The following is a 13,910-nucleotide window of genomic DNA, read 5'->3' as shown; positions in this document are numbered from 1 at the left end:
AGAGAGCCCAAAAGCAGCATAGACCAGAAAGGAACACAGACAATATACAGTAACAGTCACCTTACAGGCAATACAATGGCACTAAATTCATATCTTTCAATAGTTACCCTGAATGTAAATGGGCTAAATGCTGCAATCAAAAGACACAGGCTATCAGATTGGATTAAAAAACAAGATCCATCGATATGCTGTCTGCAAGAGACTCATTTTAGACCCAAAGACACCCCTACGTTGAAAGTGAGGGCGTGGAAAACCATTTACCATGCTAATGGACACCAAAAGAAAGCTGGGGTGGCAATCCTTATATCAGACAAATTAGATTTTAAACCAAAGACTCTAATAAGAGATGAGGAAGGACACTATATCCTACTTAAAAGGTCTATCCAACATGACGATCTAACAGTTGTAAATATCTATGTCCCTAACATGGGAGCAACCAGTTATATAAGGCAATTAATAACAAAAGCAAAGAAACACATCGACAATACAATAATAGTAGGGGACTTTAACACCCCCCTCACTGAAATGGACAGATCATCTAAGCAAAAGACCAACACGGAAATAAAGACTTTAAATGACACACTGGACCAAATGGACTTCACAGACATATTCAGAACATTCCATCCCAAAGCAACAGAATACACGTTCTTCTCTAGTGCCCATGGAACATTCTCCAGAATTGATCACATCCTAGGTCACAAATCAGGTCTCAACCTGATACCAAAAGATTGGGATCATTCTCTGCATATTTTGGGACCACAATTGCTTTGAAACTAGAACTCAGTCACAGAGGAAAGTCAGAAAGGACTCAAATATATGGAGGCTAAAGAGCATCCTACTAAGGAATGAATGGGTCAACCAGGAAATTAAAGAAGAATTAAAAAAATTCATGGAAATCAATGAAAATGAAAACAACTGTTCAAAATCTTTGGGATGCAGCAAAGGCAGTCCTAAGAGGAAATTATATAGCAATACAAGCCTTTCTCAAGAAAAAAGAAAGGTCTCAAATACACAGCCTAACCCTACACCTAAAGGAGCTAGAGAAAAAACAGCAAATAAAGCCTAAACCCAGCAAGAGAAGAGAAATAATAAAGATCAGAGCAGAAATCAATGAAATAGAAACCAAAAGAACAGTAGAACAGATCAGCAAAACTAGAAGCTGGTTCTTTGAAAGAATTAACAAGATTGATAAACCCCTGGCCAGACTTATCAAAAAGAAAAGAGAAATGACCCAAATCAACAAAATCATCAATGAAAGAGGAGGGATCACAACCAACACCAAAGAAATACAAACAATTATAAGAACATCTTATGAGCAACTGTATGCCAGCAAATTAGATAATCTGGAAGAAATGGATGCATTCCTAGAGATGTATAAACTACCAAAACTGAACCAGGAAGAAATAGAAAACCTGAACAGACCTATAACCACTAAGGAAATTGAAGCAGTCATCAAAAATCTCCCAACAAACAAAAGCCCAGGGCCAGATGGCTTCCCAGGGGAATTCTACCAAACATTTAAAGAAGAATTAATACCTATTCTTCTGAAACTGTTCCAAAAAAATAGAAATGGAAGGAAAACTTCCAAACTCGTTTTATGAGGCCACCATTACCTTTATCCCCAAACCAAAGACCCCATCAAAAAGGAGAATTACAGACCAATATGCTTGATGAACACGGATGCAAAAATTCTCACCAAAATACAAGCCAGTAGGATCCAAAAGTACATTAAAAGGATTATTCACCACGACCAAGTGGGATTTATCCCTGGGCTGCAAGGTTGGTTCAACATCCACAAATCAATCAACGTGATACAATACATTAACAAAGGAAAGAACAAGAATCATATGATCCTCTCAATAGAGGCAGAAAAAGCATTTGACAAAGTACAGCATCCTTTCTTGATCAAAACTCTTCAGAGTATAGGCATAGAGGGTACATACCTCAATATCATTAAAGCCATCTATGAAGAACCTACAGCGAATGTCATTCTCAATCGGGAATAACTGAGAGCTTTCCCCCTGAGGTCAGGAACATGGCCGGGATGTCCATATCACCACTGCTCTTCAACATAGTATAAGTCCTAGCCACAGCAATCAGACAACAAAAAGAAATCAAAGGCTTCCAAATCGGCAAAGAAGTCAAACTCTCACTCTTTGCAGATATGATACTTTATGTGGAAAACCCAAAAGACTCCACCCCAAAACTGCTAGAACTCATACAGGAATTCAGAAAGTCGCAGGATATAAAATCAATGCACAAAAATCAGTGGCATTCCTGTACACCAACAACAAGACAGAAGAGAGAGAAATTAAGGAGTTGATCCCATTTGCAATTGCACCCAAAACGATAAGATAGCTAGGAATAAATTTAACCAAAGAGGCAAAGGATCTGTACTCAGAAAACTATAAAATACTCAAGAAAGAAATTGAGGAAGACACAAAGAAATGGAAAAACGTTCCATGCTCATGGATTGGAAGAACAAATATTGTGAAGATGTCAATGCTACCTACAGCAATCTACACATTCCATGCAATCCCCATCAAAATACCATCCACTTTTTCAAAGAAATGGAACAAATAATCCTAAAATTTGTATGGAACCAGAAAAGACCCCGAATAGCCAGAGGAATGTTGAGAAAGAAAAGCAAAGCTGGCGGCATCACAGTTCTGGACTTCCACCTCTATTACAAAGCTGTCATCATCAAGACAGTATGATACTGGCACAAAAACAGACACATAGATCAATGGAACAGAATAGAGAGACCAGAAATGGACCCTCAACTCTATGATCAACTCATCTTTGACAAAGCAGGAAAGAATGTCCAATGGAAAAAAGACAGTCTCTTCAACAAATGGTGTTGGGAAATTTGGACAGCCACATGCAGAAGAATGAAACTGGACCATTTCCTTACACCACACACAAAAATAGACTCCAAATGGTTGAAAGACCTAAATGTGAGACAGGAGTCCATCAAAATCCTAAAGGAGAACACAGGCAGCAACCCCTTTGACCTCAGCCTCAGCAACTTCTTCCTAGAAACATCACCAAAGGCAAGGGAAGCAAGGGCAAAAATGAACTATTGGGATTTCATTAAGGTAAAAAGCTTTTGCACAGCAAAAGAAACAGTTAACAAAACCAAAAGACAACCTACGGAATGGGAGAAGATATTTGCAAATGACATAGCAGATAAAGGGTGGTATCCAAAATCTATAAAGAACTTATCAAACTCAACACCCAAACAACAAATAATCCAGTCAAGAAATGGGCAGAAGACATGAATAGACATTTTTCCAAAGAAGACATCCAAGTGGCCAACAGACACATGAAAAAGTGCTCAACATTGTTCGGCATCAGGGAAATCCAAATCAAAACCTCCATGAGATATACCACCTTACACCAGTCAGAATGGCTAAAATTAACAAGTCAGGAAACGACAGATGTTGGCGGGGATGTGGAGAAAGGGGAACCCTCCTACAGTGTTGGTGGGAATGCAAGCTGGTGCGGCCACTCTGGAAAACAGTATGGAGGTTCCTCAAAAAGTTGAAAATAGAGCTACCATATGATCCAGCAATTGCACTACTGGGTATTTACCCCAAAGATACAAATGTAGGGATCCGAAGGGGTATGTGCACCCCGATGTTATAGCAGCAATGTCCACAATAGCCAAACTGTGGAAAGAGCTAAGATGTCATCGACAGATGAATGGATAAAGAAGAGGTGGTATATATACGCAATGGAATATTACACAGCCATCAAAAGGAATGAGATCTTGCCATTTGCAACAACGTGGATGGAACTGAGGGTGTTATGCTGCATGAAATAAGTCAATGAGAGAAAGACATGTATCAACTGACCTCACTGATAGGAGGAATTCTTAATCTCAGGAAACAAACTGAGGGTTGCCGGAGTGGGGGTGGGGTAGGAGGGATGGGGTGGCTGGGTGGTAGACACTGGAGAGAGTATGTGCTATGGTGAGCGCTGTGAATTGTATAAGACTGTTGAATCACAGATCTGTACCTCTGAAACAAATAATGCAATATATGTTAAAAAAAAAGGGGAAGAATGAAGGGGGGGATTCGGAGGTGGAGATGAACCATGAGAGACAATGGACTCTGAAAAACAAACTGAGGGTTCTAGAGGGGAGGGGGCTCGGGGGATGGGTTAGCCTGGTGATGGGTATTAAAGAGGGCATGTTCTGCATGGAGCACTGGGTGTTATAACAAACAATGAATCATGAACACTACATCAAAAACTAATGATGTGTGGTGATTAACAATAAAAAAATTTAAAATCAGAATATGAATGAGGCAGTAGACATTGGGTATTTTGAAAAGCATCAAAAGCTATACAAATGCGAAGTGCTGTTCATGTTTTAAATGGCATTTGACAGAATATAAAAAGTATGCTTTGAAGACAGGAAGTCAGGGAGCTCTTAACTTGGAAAGGCCTAGGAGCTCCCATACCATTCAGAAAGCCTTTTCATACTTTACCAGATGATGCCTTTTAAACTTCAGGTAAATGTCTCCAGTGACAGTTTTCTACCTTTGGAACTACCTGCTTCTTTTACAGCTTTCATTGTAACAAAATCCTTTGGAGACAAATCCACCTCCCTAGGGTCCTGGTTGTGTCTTTTACAGCATGCAGTCTGAGTGGGCACTAGTGCCCCAATGGGGCAAAAATTGGTTACTGAGGGTGAAGAAAATTCATTCTTTATCTGTAAAGCATATTTATTTGTATATATATGTTCTGTATATGTAGACACCATATGTGTATGTATATGTGTTACATATGTATAAGCATATGTACATATGTGTATATATATATATAGTATCCATGGTATTAAGGTTTTATAGGAGGTGAGGAAAAAAATGTCTAAAATGGTTCCTGGGTGGGCGTGATAATGAAAAAAAAAAGGCTGAAAAACACTTTTCTAGAGCAATAGGGAATAAGCTGCTGCTTCTAAATTACAGCACGTACTGACAGCTTTCCTTCCTGTCTCCCTTGGGTCTTCCCATTTCTAGACTAAATAGTGAGGCACTGCCCTGTCCACCCTCCAAGTACATACATACATATACGTACATATGTGTGTGTGTGTGTATCTGCATATACACACTATGCACTACATAAAATTGTTAAATGCATACTTATTATCCTAATATAAGAAGACAAATGTTAGAAACAAAGTGTATGCAGTTTGTCATAACACTCAGAAATCCGACATTGTGTTTTGTTTGCCATGTTGTAGATTTTCTGGTCTGACTCTGGAGAGCTGGTCTGTATTGCCACCGAGGAGTCATTTTTTATCCTGAAATATCTGTCAGAAAAAGTCTTGGCTGCACAGGAAACACATGAGGGAGTTACTGAAGATGGCATTGAAGATGCCTTTGAGGTAATTGACCAACACAACTTCAGCTTTGTTTTTAAATGATTTGTATTTGTATAACAGAACTTCACTGATTTTAATAAGTTAGGTTTGGGGATAGTAAACATTTAAGAAATTCCTGTGAAATCTATAAATTAAAGTCTTGACTGAAAGATCAGAGTTTGAAAGTATGTATGTTTAAAAGAAATTTGTACTTTTGATTTTAGAAAGTCTTTAGATTCATTTTGATATCTTTCAATAAGGAAATTAGAAGGTGTTTTGGTCTTAGGACAGTTTACCCAGAGTGATTTAAATGACCTCTCAAATGGTAAAGTTAAATCATCTGTTGTGTAGATGGTCCTGGAAGCTTTTATGAAATAATTCCTTTTCCAGTTTCATGTGTGTGAGTTTAGATCACCACTTTTTAGATCACAGCTTTGATGTAGCAGTGAGATTCTGCATTACGGATATACTCAGCCAGGAATCTGTTTTTAAATAGAGAAAGAAGATAGAAATTCCAAGGAAATACTTTCTTTCAATTGAAGTAGGATTTTACTTTGCATTCCTTATTCTACCTTATCACCCCCAATCATACTCAGTTTTTGTTATTGACAGGATTTCTAATACTTAATAAGGTAATGATAGACTATTTTCTCTCTGCAGGTTCTTGGTGAAATTCAGGAAATTGTGAAAACAGGGCTGTGGGTAGGCGATTGCTTCATTTACACAAGTTCTGTGAACAGATTAAATTATTATGTTGGAGGAGAAATAGTCACCATTGCCCACTTGGATAGGTAACTGAGTATTGTTTTGCTTTTGTCTCAGGCATCCTAAATTTAGAATTATGCTTTTTAAACAAAACCTCTTGCTGGCTTGTAGCACTGATAGGCTTGATTTTTCAGTGTATAGTTTTAGTAGGTTGGCTATTGATCAAAATTACATCAATCAAAATGGAAAGATTTTGAGCAAGAGGCAGGTTTTGTGTGTATGTGTGTGTGTGTGTTTACCTGCTGATTTGGGCCTACTCCTAAATTAGTTTCTATTTCTGTTATAGGACAATGTATCTCCTGGGTTATATTCCTAAAGACAACAGGCTTTATCTGGGGGATAAAGAACTGAACATCGTTAGCTATTCTCTGCTGGTTTCAGTGCTGGAATACCAGACAGCTGTCATGAGAAGGGACTTCAGCATGGCTGATAAGGTTCTTCCTACCATTCCAAAAGAACAGAGGACCAGAGTTGCACACTTTCTAGAAAAGCAGGTAAGTTTTTTGGTCTGTTTTTTTATTTGTTTGCTTGTTTTCTTTTTGAGTGTTTTTTTAAACCAATTTAAAAGAATGTTAGTATAGACTGGAAAGCTATTTCTTTATTGCCACTTAATGGCAATGAAATTTCTCCTGTAAACTTAAGTCACTTATTTGACTCTTCCTTGTCCTTTCTTAATGCCCCAGTACCTTCTTTTTTTTTTTTTAAGATTTTTATTTATTTATTTATTTATTTATTTATTTATTTATTTATTTATTTGAGAGAATGTGCATACACAGGGAGGGAGAGGGAGGAGAGAGAATCCTAAGCATACTCTGCACTTAGCCAGATCCTCATGCAGGGCTTAATCCCACAGTCCTGAGACCATGATCTGAGCCAAAACCAAGAGCCAGATGGTTAACTGATTGAGCCACCAAGGGGCTGCAACTCTTAGTACCTTCTTTAAATGTTTGAAGCAGTTATCAGTCTTCTCTTTCTGTAGACTTCTTTTCCATTCTGTCAGTATTTTCATTTTTTTTTTTTTAAGATTGTATTTATTTATTTGACAGAGAGAGACACAGTGAGAGAGGGAACACAAGCAGGGGGGAGTGGGAGAGAGAGAAGCAGGCTTCCTGCGGAGCAGGGAGCCCGATGTGGGGATGGGGGATGTGGGGCTGGATCCCAAGACCCTGGGATCATGACCTGAGCCGAAGGCAGACACTTAACGACTGAGCCACCCAGGCGCCCCAGTATTTTCATTTCTATCCTGCATTTTCCCCCTCTATGCTAGCAGGCATTTCTTTCTTTTTTTTTATTATGGTAAAATATACGTAAAATTTACCACTAGTGATACGCCTTTTTCTGAATGGAGTGTTTTTAAATCAAATTTGTATGTGCACAAAGTGTAAACTTCTGCAGAGCTTAAGAAAAACAACCGCACTTCCTTTCCTCTCTTATACCTACTTCCTAGAGGTAATCACTTTTATTATTTTGGTTGATCTTTTGGTATTTATTTCTATATCTCTAACATATTGCTATTTCTCAGCTTTAGGCATTTCTTGTGGACTTAACTGCTCTATAGACGGTGACGGTTTACCTTTATTTCTACCCTGTTTCTACAATATACATGCTATTTTTCTGTCCTTATCCTTTCAATATGGTTATATTATGATTTTGATTAGATCAGTTTTCAGTGTTCACATTTTTATGGCTATGTAAACACTGCTTACAGCTGAGCCATGTAGTGTGTTATAGCTTTCCCTTCCTGCAATTGTTTTCCTTGGAATTAATAATAATTCTTTTTTTTTTTCCTTTGCTTATTTTTCTGTGTACGTATGGTTAATTCTCCCTAGATTCTGGTGGTTCTCCAGATTTCCTTGAAATCTCTTAGTATGTTTAGTCTGCTTCAGGTTGAACTGTTTTTGCTCTCATGGATATCCCCTCACCTTCATGTTGGGGCTTCCCTTTGCCTCTGAGTTGGATCCGTTGTTTCCTACATCCCCTATCTTCTTTCCTACTTTACTCCCTCATTTTGCTGGAGGATGTCGTTCAGTAGTTTACTGAGAGAAGGGTGATTAATAGAAAGTAAAGTTTTTTGTAACCCTGATTATCTGAAACTGCCATTGTTCTACTCTAAAACATCCTTGGCCATTTAATGGATACAGAATTCTAGGTTGGAGGTAATTTTCTCCCAAAATTTTGAAGGCATTGTGCCATTGCCTTCTAGCTTCTAGTTAGTGTTGTAAAGCCATTTATATTCCTGATTCTTGATACCTGGTCTGTTTTTTCTCTCTGGAAGCTTTGTGGAACTTGTCCCTCTTGTTCTAAAATGTTATGATGGTGGGCCTGGGTAGGGGTCAGTTATTCATTTTGTTGGGTATTAGATGGACTGTTTTAATTGGACACTCATGTCCTTCGTGTCTGAGAGAGTTTCTTGAATCATTTTCTGATGGTTTCCTTCCTTCCGTTTTCTATATTCTGTCTTTGTGAAACTATTAGTCAAATGTTAGGCCTCCTACACTGGTCTCGTTTTGTTATTCTTGTACTTTTAAAATCTTACTCTTGTGTATGGATGAAAGTTTATTTCTCTGAGGATCTGAACGATAATAAGTTTTGTCGTTGTTTGGGAGTTTTCCCCCCTTCATGGTATGCTTCCTTCAAGTTGCTGTTAATGGTTCGTTTTGGTATCTTTCTTTCCTGTTAGAGATTTTCCTCATGCATCTGATCTTTGGGCCCTCATTTAAGAGTGGAGGTCTAAGAAGAAGCAGATCAAAAGGTCTGAGTTTGTGGGTGGTCTTGTTGGGTATGGACTTCATAACGTGGATGTGGCTGGGCCATCTAATTGGGGATTCTAAGTGTCCATATGTTCATCCCATGAATTTAATGATCACTTAACATTGTACGGGCACTACACTAGCTGGCATATGGCTCATAGGCAGTTGACATTTTAGTGTTACATCTTGGGCTGTTTAATATAGAGTTTATACCCCAAGGGGTAAGACTGGGCTTAAATCACCATCATTCTGGGATTTCATTTCGTCTCAATCTCTATTCTCATAATTTCCTATTTTCCTTTTGAAAGGTGTGTAGGGTATCCCTCAGACTGGAGACCTAGTTTACCCTCTTCAAGCAATAAACTTTCCTGTCTTCTGTGTGTCCCAAGGGGTGCGGGGAGAGGTGTGGGGACCTGGAGTATCTGTTTCTTTCCAACTTGTTACATAGACTTTCAGGCAGTTTTGTTTACTTTAGCACTGCATTCCATGAGACACCTTTGGGGATTCTGATGTGTAAATGAAGTTGTTTCTATGCTGTCCTCACTCCTCATTTAGGATTAGTGTTTTAAGTGTTTAATATTCCTCTACCAGTTTTCCAGCTTCCAAAATTTTGTTACAGGGGTCCTCTGCCTTTCAGTGTCCTTGGGAATTTATGCCCTAAAAAAAGAGTCCCTTTTGTGTTATTTCAGTGGGGATTTGGGGGAAAACAGAAGTGTATTTAGGCCACCTAACTTCATCTGCTTTGCCCTTGCCTGTATCTTACGCGTTCCATAGAGCTTACATCCTCTCTTGGATTTTTATTATTTACACCAGTGCTAGGAGAGAAAAGGAGTAATGCAGATTATTCAGAATGCATTGTTTACATTGTACTCATGGATGAATGAAAGGATGGGCAGCTTGTACAATCTGGGAAGTTAAAACATTTTGAACATTAATGATACAGCCTTCCTGAGGATCCAGCTGGAGAGAACTTGGAAAGCTGTCCAGCTACTCCGTCTTGGCCACCCCAAAACTAAGCATTCCTCCTCATTCAAGTGAAGTCTCTTTAAATCTGAGCTTTGTCTAATGCTCCACATCCATAGGGCTGACGAACTTGCCCATAGTGCAGACTCCCATCAGTACTCTTTGTCTTAGGGGAGAGGCTAATTTGATAATTAACAATAGTTGGTTTAAAAGCCTGTTTTGATGACTCAGTGGAACATGGAAGACAGTTCTAGATTTTCTGCCCTCTGGAATGCTTGCTGGTGACTAAATTGGACATAAGACCAACAGTAAAATCTATGTCAGGACCTGCAAGCCAAATGTTTGCTGAATGACCTCCAGATCAGGGAAAATTGGAAGGCGGCTTTTACATTTGACTTGCCTTTTTTTTTTTTAAAGATTTTATTCATTTGACAGAGACACAGCAAGACAGGAAACACAAGCAGGGGGAGTGGGAGAGGGAGCCCGATGTGGGATTTGATCCCAGGACCCTGGGACCATGACCTGAGCCAAAGGCAGAAGCTTAACGACTGAGCCACCCAGGAGCCCTTGACTTAATTTTCTTTGAGGGACTAGACTAAATGATCTCTAAGCCCAGCTTAGTGAGTGAACAGCTAGGTCTAGACCACTGTGCCTTTCTTCTTTTGAAATGGCTTTTATTCACTCAACTTTCCAAAATCCTTTTTTTTTTTTGACGTTGGTTTGCTTTTGCATTTCTGATTTTACTAGTTTTACATGAGTTTGTGTAGCACCAGTTATCTCCTACTGCTTAGAAAACAGTATTGTGGGACTGAATTTTGTCTGCTGGTTTGTTCTTACCAATTAATTTAATGAATGACTCCTTAATTTTTCTGTCTTCACATGTAGACTGTACATACACTGTTATATCTCTTCTCTGTTTAGGGCTTCAAGCAGCAAGCTCTTACAGTATCCACAGATCCAGAGCATCGCTTTGAACTTGCTCTTCAGCTTGGAGAACTGCACATTGCATACCAGTTAGCAGTAGAAGCAGAGGTATGTACTAAGTCAAGATTTTTCATAACTGATGCAAAGATTAGAAGGTGTTTCTTTGTATTTAGTGTAAGTTCTCTTATTAAAGTTTTCTGAAATACAAATCAGTAACTCTCTTTGGTGAGATTATTGCCTTTGATCATTTAAAAATGTATTTTGTTAGTCTTTACGTAAATTTAAATGGCTTATATTGGAGATATATTCTTAGTATTCTGATTTAAGAAAAAGTGTTTTCAATAGCTTATATGAGATCTATTTTGTAAGAGAAGATGTAAGATACTAGATACAGTAGTCTCGGAACTCTAAGAGTACAGACAGACAAAGCAGTAATTTGCCAGTATCCCAAACTAGTGAGAAAGTTGTTGGTTTTAAAGAAAGATTTTAATATTTGGACACAATTTTGTGACATTTTAATGAATTGTTATCTATTGAGGGCCCCCAGCTGTGGTTTAAGGCTAGCATTTATTGGTAAATTCATTTCAGATGTGCTAAATAAATCTCAGCTATGTTAAGATCATCCAAATGGGTAGCCTTTTGATTTGAGAAGCTACAAAGGAGAAATAATATTGTTAAATATTTAAGGATATAAAAAGCAATCTGCTCTTTCAAAAAGTGGTATTAAATCAGTCATTAAAGTAACTGCAATCTAATTACCTTAAAACTCCAATTAGATAGTATTACTTTTAGTTTTACTGTGTAGTTACAAAATAAAAATATAATGGGTTGATGATTATACATGCATCATTAAAATTGATTTGTGTTTGAATTAATTTTGTATATGTGAATAACTTCCATTTTCTCATTACACATTTTGTCATTCCATTCTTATTTTGATTGATAGAACTTAATAGGCACAGCTCAGTATATGTATGAAATATCTCCCATTGTCAGGATAGTAATAGGTTAACAGAAGAGTTGATGTTGACAATTCAAATGTTTATTTCCATAGATGTTTTAACTTGGAAACCCTTTCTTACAGTCAGAACAAAAGTGGAAACAACTTGCCGAACTTGCCATCAGTAAATGTCAGTTTGGCCTTGCCCAGGAGTGCCTGCACCATGCACAGGATTATGGGGGTCTGTTGCTCTTGGCCACTGCCTCCGGAAATGCTAGTATGGTGAACAAACTAGCAGAGGGTGCAGAGAGGGACGGCAAGAACAACGTGGCATTCATGAGCTACTTTTTACAGGGCAAGTAAGTATTTATCCTAGGTCTAAGAGAGGCGGGCATAGTAATTTAAAACACTGGTTTCTGCACTGACTTTGAGGGTGGTTTAGAGAGGAAGTATGAACCTGGAAAGAGAATGGACAGAGTTCTGGCCTAGCCCCTGGCTAGTGGGGGCAGTCAGAGGACAGTGCTACCTTGGTGGCATTCGCCTTCAGCAAGGGATGCTCTTCACACATTTGGTCTAAATGAGCAAAATGAGCTGTTTAGGGAGGCTTGGACTGAGAGAAATGTTAAACCCCTTTCTCAAAAGCCCTGCTGCTCCCTAGCTGAGCTATTTTATTTTACCATGGCAGGAAGCTATTGTGCTGCTCCCGTAGTACCCAAATGGCAGGTAGTTTTACCCAAATTGGGTAGTTCTGACCTGTCCATGATAAGAATAAAAGGGGGTTGAGGATGTCAGGTATTTCTAGAACTGAGTCCAATTGTAAAGCATAAAAATATATACTTCTAAAAGTTTAGCAGTTAGTGCAAACCAAATCATCTCAACATAGTTGACCATATTATGAAATAAAACACAAAAGTGTTCAATAACCTTCCCCTAGTGACTTTCTTAAACCTCACACTTTATTATAAAAACTTAGTGCACCCCAGTTTGTTTCTATATGTATTTATAAATTTGTATATACTTGTAGGAAACAGATCTGTAATTTAAAAGCCAAAATATGTCCTGAAAATAGTGTCTTATAACTTATTTGATGGCAAGACCAGAACTCTGAAGTACTATTAATTGCTTTTATGCCACTCATTTTATCACATTTAGTATTCATGTGTTATTGCAGAATATTGTTTATGACTTTTATTTGATGCTGAGGATGTTAGGTAATGTGTAGTATATGTACTGTATTATCCTTCTAAAACCCAAAACCCTGTTTTTTTTTTTCCCCCAAAAAACCTGTGAATTCTAAAACACATTATCTACTTAATCAAACTTAGAAAAAAAGAAAATTGAAATTAAAACAGACACTAGGACATTTTCTGGCTGGGCATCACTGGGTTGCCAGCACAGCCCACACTGGAGACACTGACCTCAATGATCCCACTTGTGAAACTGAGTTTCTGCTCCTGTATCTCCTGAAAGCCTTTAAAATGTGCTTGTCTAAGCTGCCTTAGCTGGTCTTGAAAAGCCCCCTTAGCTGCTTCTTAGGAGTTGTTTAAAACAAGTTATCAGGAGATTGAAAATGATCACAAACCTGTCCTGTCCTTCATGCTCATGGAGTCCATTGATTATGTAAACACACTGGTGATGACAAGTAAATGGTTCAGTGAAAGAAATGAGCTGTATGTGTGGAAGTTGGGGACTTTGCAACACTAAATCTACATTTCTTTGTCTATTCTTGGTAATAGTGCCTCTCCTTTTTAATCTTTAGGCTTGATGCTTGCCTGGAACTCTTGATTAGAACTGGCCGACTGCCAGAAGCTGCCTTCCTGGCCCGGACTTACTTACCCAGTCAGGTTTCAAGGTATAGACTTCTAGGTTTTAGGAACAAATGTTTTAGATAAAAACTAGAGCATACTTACTCAGTCTCCCTTTGGTTCCATGATCTCTACAATAGGGTGGTGAAACTCTGGAGAGAAAATCTTTCAAAAGTCAATCAGAAAGCAGCAGAATCCCTTGCCGATCCAACAGAGTATGAAAACCTTTTTCCTGGATTAAAAGAAGCCTTTGTTGTGGAAGAATGGGTGAAGGAAACACATGCTGATCTGTGGCCAGCCAAGCAATACCCACTTGTCACGGTGAGTCTCTAGGCAACCAGACCTCATTTATTGTGACTAGAGGGTAGAAGTGCATGTACATTTACGAATGTACT

General features: G+C 38.4%; 1 protein-coding gene across 1 annotated transcript in view; it reads left to right on the top strand.

Moving 5' to 3' along the window:
- Window positions 1-13,910, top strand: part of COPB2 (COPI coat complex subunit beta 2) — a 38,854-nt gene that overhangs the window by 23,966 nt on the left and 978 nt on the right. The window contains exons 13-19 of the mRNA XM_027583248.1: window positions 5,249-5,392; window positions 6,029-6,159; window positions 6,420-6,627; window positions 10,768-10,878; window positions 11,855-12,069; window positions 13,470-13,562; window positions 13,656-13,836. Of these exons, the coding sequence (XP_027439049.1) occupies window positions 5,249-5,392; window positions 6,029-6,159; window positions 6,420-6,627; window positions 10,768-10,878; window positions 11,855-12,069; window positions 13,470-13,562; window positions 13,656-13,836 (1,083 nt within the window). The remainder of the gene's footprint in view (window positions 1-5,248; window positions 5,393-6,028; window positions 6,160-6,419; window positions 6,628-10,767; window positions 10,879-11,854; window positions 12,070-13,469; window positions 13,563-13,655; window positions 13,837-13,910) is intronic.

This window comes from Zalophus californianus, chromosome 1, assembly GCF_009762305.2.
Source record: "Zalophus californianus isolate mZalCal1 chromosome 1, mZalCal1.pri.v2, whole genome shotgun sequence".
NCBI classification, from domain to species: domain Eukaryota; kingdom Metazoa; phylum Chordata; class Mammalia; order Carnivora; family Otariidae; genus Zalophus; species Zalophus californianus.
The sequence above is the reverse complement of the archived record's forward strand: the minus strand, read 5'-3'. Positions and strand labels throughout refer to the sequence as shown.